Source organism: Neltuma alba, unplaced genomic scaffold (assembly GCF_004799145.2).
Source record: "Neltuma alba isolate B1F8T4 unplaced genomic scaffold, ASM479914v2 tig00013418_pilon, whole genome shotgun sequence".
NCBI lineage: Eukaryota > Viridiplantae > Streptophyta > Magnoliopsida > Fabales > Fabaceae > Neltuma > Neltuma alba.
This window is the reverse complement of record NW_021637671.1, coordinates 1-5,728: the sequence shown is the minus strand read 5'-3', so window position 1 is coordinate 5,728 and position 5,728 is coordinate 1. Positions and strand designations below refer to the sequence as shown.

The window sequence follows — 5,728 nt, the reverse complement described above, 5'->3', positions numbered from 1 at the left end:
TCGTATATATATAGCTCAAATGCAATTTAAAGTACTCATATCATGAGATAAGTTTATTTTTTAAATGATTTTTCTTGGATAGTATCTTGCGGACAAAGGGATTTTGATATTGAAAAATTATAAGGGAGGTGCCGAAAAGCAAAGTGTGACCCACATCACAGGCGCATGGCTTTGGAAGATTGCAATCTATGCTTTGAGCACCACCTGTTTGACGAAAATGGCCAAAGAACTTCTCCAACACCAACTTCTCCAACAGTGTCTCTGTCTCTTTCTTCGCTTCACTGCCTTAAACCCACACTACTATACTTTTTCTCCCTATCTCCTCTTCACATTCCATTTTACTTTCCTGGGTTTTTTTCCTCAGTCCCTATGGACCGTACTGACAAGCATCAGGTTCAGCACCAGCAATTGTCCTTGGCCAAGAGTGCTAGGCATCGATGCAATGAATGGTTTAGTTTGCTGTTTTGTTTTCTCACTGCTTTGACATGTTTTATTTTACTCATATACTTGTGTTTTCCTCACATTGAGGATTTTGGACTTTGCTTGCTTCTTGTCTTACTGTTTAAAAGTGTTTTCTTTGACGGGTGGCTCAGGTTTTGATGTGTTTTTCAAGTTCAGAGTTTTTGCCTGTTGTTTGGCAGCTCTGAGAAGTGTTTCTTACAGCTAATTCAACTTGCTTCTTTGAGAGTTATTGTTATTAAACGTGCTATTCTCGAATATTTTCTGATCTTCCTGCTGGAATGAGCTGATCAATGATCTGTTGTTATTAACTACGTAACTTTATGCTATAATGCATTCTAACTACTGATCTATGTTACCAGTATTTTTTTTCCTTCTGAGATGCTGAAATGTCAACTTGAACTTCTTAATTACACTTCAATTCTTTCTGGATATCTGTATGAACTTCTTTCTTTTTCAATGATTGCCAGAGAACTTGGTTTTTCCATTGTTGGCATCTACTGTACACTTAACTCTTCCAATCAAGTGGTAATATAATTTGTTTTTGTTCCTTTTGTACTCAGAACTGAGCAGGGGACATATTGATGAGTAACTTGTTTTCCATTCGAGTCTAACAACCATCATATAAATAAACTCTGATGTAGATTTTATCGAAAAAATTGTCAAAAAAGTTTCTATTGTTTAATAGTTTGACTAACTGAATTAAGCCGATACTAGGATTCTGTTTGAAGCTTTTTTCCCCTGTTGAATTCTTAAATTCTTGAGTTACTCTGAAGTTCAATACAGTAAACTGTCTCTTATGTATGATTGAATCTTTAATCTTTTGCAGGATTTTTCGAGATGTACCCAGCGATATTACTATAGAAGTGAATGGAGGATCATTTTCGTTACACAAGGCAAGTATCTAAATCGTGGGTTTTGAATTAATTATAATTGTAAATATTAACACGCGTCATGACAATTAGTTCCACACTATGGTGATCCTGATTGTTCGTACTTTTATATGAAGTTTCCTCTTGTCTCTCGAAGTGGGCGAATTCGGAGGTTAGTTGCAGAACACAGGGATTCTGATATCTCAAGAGTGGAGCTTCTGAATCTACCAGGAGGCGCTGAGTCTTTTGAGTTGGCTGCAAAATTCTGTTACGGTATTAACTTTGAGATTACATCTACAAATGTTGCTCAGCTCTGTTGTATGTGTGATTACCTCGAGATGACGGAAGAGTTCTCAAAAGACAACCTCGGTTCTCGTGCTGAGGAATATCTGGACAGCATTGTTTGCAAGAACCTTGAAATGTGCGTTGAAGTCTTGCAGCAATGTGAAAACCTGCTTCCTCTTGCTGATGAGCTGAATATAGTTGGTCGCTGCATTGATGCTATAGCATCAAAAGCCTGTGCAGAGCAAATAGCTTCTAGTTTCTCAAGGTTAGAGTATAGCAGTTCAGGGAGGCTACACATGAGCAGGCAAGCAAAATGCGAAGGTGACTGGTGGATAGAAGATCTTTCTGTTCTAAGGATTGACATGTATCAGAGAGTCATATTAGCCATGAAATTTCGCGGGGTTCGTCCTGAGAGTATCGGTGTTTCCCTTGTAAATTATGCCCAGAAAGAATTAACGAAGAAATCCAGCTTGTGGAATCCTTCTAGCCAGACTAAAGTTGATTCAAATTTGACAGGGCATGAAAAGCTTGTGGTAGAGACAATTGTCAGCCTCTTGCCAGTTGAGAAAATTGTTGTTCCTATCAACTTTCTTTTTGGGCTATTGAGAAGTGCAGTGATGCTTGACTGTGCAATTGCTTGTAGACTTGATCTTGAAAGAAGGATTGGGTCACAGTTGGATGTTGCAACTCTTGATGATCTTTTGATTCCATCTTTCAAGCATGCAGGGGACACCTTATTTGATGTTGACACAGTTCATAGGATTTTGGTAAACTTCTGTCAGCAGGATGATAGTGAAGATGATTTAGAAGATGCTTCTGTTTTTGAATCTGATAGCCCTCATTCACCTTCCCAAACTGCATTAGTCAAGGTGGCGAAGTTAGTTGACAATTACCTTGCCGAAATTGCCCCTGATGCAAACCTGAAGCTTTCTAAGTTTATGGTCATTGCAGAAACCCTACCAGCACATGCACGGACTGTTCATGATGGGTTATATAGAGCAATTGATATATACTTGAAAGTACGTTTTGCCATCTTCTATTCTGATTTATGAATACCATTTTCCTCACAAAGACTACTTTCCTGAGTGCATTCTCTTCTTAAAGTGGTATAGAATTATATGCATTAAAATTAGCTGATTTATTATTGGGGGAAAAAAAAAAGTATGCCATCAGTCATATATTTCAGACAAACTTAAATGGTAAAATGTTACATATTAGGTGTCTTATTTTCTCTAAAGCTTGCAAATGGGAAGAATGTCAAATTGGATTTCCTTTGCAACAAGTTTCATCTGTTGTAAACAATGCTATTCATGAATTTGACTGGGTGTGTAAACTTAATGCTGATTCTTCTGTATTTTACAGGCTCATCAAGGCTTGCCAGATTCAGACCGGAAGAAACTGAGCAAATTGATTGATTTTCAAAAGCTCACACCAGAAGCTGGAGCACATGCTGCACAAAATGAGCGCCTTCCTATCCAATCAGTAGTCCAAGTTCTATATTTTGAGCAATTAAGGCTTAGAAATTCTTTATGCAACTCCTATGGGGATGATGACCCCAAGCCAATGCACCAGTCATGGCGCATAGGCAGCGGTGCACTAAGTGCAGCGATGTCCCCAAGAGATAATTATGCATCTCTGCGACGAGAAAATCGAGAGCTAAAACTAGAGTTAGCCAGGTTAAGAATGAGATTAAATGATCTGGAGAGAGAGCATGTTTGCATGAAGAGGGATATGGCAAAGTCTGGTTCCCGTAAATTTATGACTTCTTTCTCAAAAAAAATTGGTAAGCTTAGCCTTTTTGGACATAGTTCTTCCAGAGGATCAAGTTCTCCTTCCAGAAATTCTCATAGAACAGACTCAAAGGTCATTGAAAGAACCTGTGCTAGCACAGAATAGGTAAATGTAACTTGACTTCTTGTTTTTTCATTGTACTCAGTGCGTAACTGTAAACTATGCTTGTTGTGACATGTTCACTTCATTTTGTTTATCTTTAATTTGTTCCTGTCGGCCACCTTGTATATTAGTATGGCCTTTTTTGCATAACTAGGAGGCTCTCTCGATTGCAAGATCAGTATTCTGGTGGTTGCTGCAGTAGTTTGCTTTGGTTAAATAGATATAGAGAATCTGTACACCAGCATGTAATCAAATGTTGTACGAAATTTTCTGTTCCATCTATATCTGGATTGTTTCTGTTCCATATGTCAATAACTGGTCATCTATCTTTTTCTCCCTGTTCTAATTTTACAACGTGTCTGTCAAAACTGGCTGAGTTATTCTGGGAAGGAAAGTTAAGTTTAAATCCCAAATAAATTTCTATTTTAAGAATTCTCCTTAGGGAATCAATTTCCAAAAATATATTCCGTTGCTGCTCTAATTTGTGCACACTGGACGTTACATATTAATATAAACTCAATTATTTTCTTGAGGTCACAATGTATGATGACCTTTCAAATCCAATGTATCTGAAAACTCAGAGAATTCTTGCTACTCCCAACCGTGTGTAAATTTAGTAGAAGAAGTCATCATTGTACATGTTATTTACGGGATATACAGAACCAAAAATGACACAAAACGTTTCTCTCTTGGCTGTTACAAAAGACCTTGGCTAAGCTGTGCGGATGAGAATACTAAAAGCGGTAAAAAGGAGAAGAAAGACTAAAAAAGGCATGCTTCACTATTTGCTGGTATCACTATCACTAATCTCAACATCCAGAAAACTTTGCTGAACTCCATTGTACTCCCTTTGCTCCTCTTCTTTGTCTGGTAAATCAAAAGATACCTTACGATTAAGCAACCCACGAATGCTATCTGGTTTTCTAAAACATGATTTCAACATAGTAACGTGTTCATACAGAAACTCTAAATCAACATCTTCCTCAGACGATTCTTTCCCACTACCTTCACTTCCCTTCTGATAATCAATGGCATCATAATCTCTGGTCTCTGCATTTGATTCTTCCTGTAAGTGCTTCGCAGTTTCCATGTGGGTCTCTTTGTATCTAATCCGCTTAGGCCAAACCTCAACTCGGGATTGCTTCTGCACTGTTACACAAGGATGCATTTTCCAAGGTAAACACTTGGTGAATAATTTCTTGCGGGTTAGAAGATTCTTGGTGCTTATATCAGCAGAATACATGACTAAAGAACGATCATGTGGAAACTGTTGGTTTTGTAAAGAGGGTGCTTTGGATTTAATCAAGTTATAGATTGTGTGATTGGGAACGATGAAGAAAACTCTACCAGGAAGCAAAATTGATTCTGGTTTAATAACAATCCATGGAAACTGAAACACATCTGGTCTTGTAATGCAGTGTCTGGGGTTTCTTCTCATGATTTCTGCTGCTATTATTGGCTCTCTGTGAATCTCAATGTGTCTACCAGGATGCACCAGTTTTAGCACACCCTTCTCATTTCTAATAGCTTTCATTTTCTCTCTGTTTCTTGAAAGTAATAGACAAGCAAGTGGAAAATGCTGGGGAAGGGGAGTGTTTGGTGATGAGAAATGTTGTATTTATAATGATCATTTGGGACAAAAGTGGTGGGGAATCCGATGAAAATCTCCTTGGAGAAAGAATTTTGTTCGAGGAATTGATTTGGTGACCAACTGACAACTAAGTTACCTATAAAACGAAACTGCTTGAGAGGGTACCTTCTTTCTTAGCTGCTTTTTTCTCACTGTTTTTCTTTCATTATCCTCTATTCCACATATAGATACAAAATATTCTGTGTGTGTGTGTTGTAATCACAGTATTCATAAGTATATATACAATCCAGACAGTTTTCCTTATTTTAGGAAATGACATCTAGAGACATAATCAAGAACTATTTTATCAATCTTCTTAAGGTTCTCCATCCCAATCATAAGCTAATTGAACCTGCTATTGGGTTCAAATATTTGCATAGAAAAAATAATTGCATGAGGAAGATATTAAGCAAATTAATTAATAAGTTGAATGATAGAAATCGGACTTTCCAAGCAGGATCATAGAGCTTCGGATTTATCAAGGCCACACACAATCATAGACAAAGTTGAGATTTTCACCCCTACCCCCACAAAAGACAGATAAATCCGTACGTTAAATCTGCCCCCTAATTTTCTTTCTTTATTTTTT

At 37.5% G+C, this 5,728-nt stretch overlaps 1 protein-coding gene across 1 annotated transcript; it reads left to right on the top strand.

Moving 5' to 3' along the window:
* The first annotated feature begins 274 nt into the window (after positions 1 to 274).
* LOC114737223 (BTB/POZ domain-containing protein At5g48800-like) lies at positions 275 to 3,719 on the top strand. The gene is made up of 4 exons (XM_028925136.1): positions 275 to 449; positions 1,289 to 1,355; positions 1,469 to 2,635; positions 2,979 to 3,719. Exons 1-4 carry the CDS (start codon positions 370 to 372, stop codon positions 3,510 to 3,512), a joined length of 1,848 nt encoding a protein of 615 aa, XP_028780969.1. The 5' UTR covers positions 275 to 369; the 3' UTR covers positions 3,513 to 3,719.
* Positions 3,720 to 5,728: the final 2,009 nt, after the last annotated feature.

What these genes read in the sequence shown, in the direction of transcription:
- LOC114737223 (XM_028925136.1), top strand. Translation starts at nt 370, where the DNA reads ATGGACCGTACTGACAAGCATCAGGTTCAGCACCAGCAATTGTCCTTG. An exon ending in AGGCATCGATGCAATGAATG is followed by an intron (nt 450 to 1,288) that starts GTTTAGTTTGCT and finishes AATCTTTTGCAG; the next exon opens with GATTTTTCGAGATGTACCCA. An exon ending in GATCATTTTCGTTACACAAG is followed by an intron (nt 1,356 to 1,468) that starts GCAAGTATCTAA and finishes TTTTATATGAAG; the next exon opens with TTTCCTCTTGTCTCTCGAAG.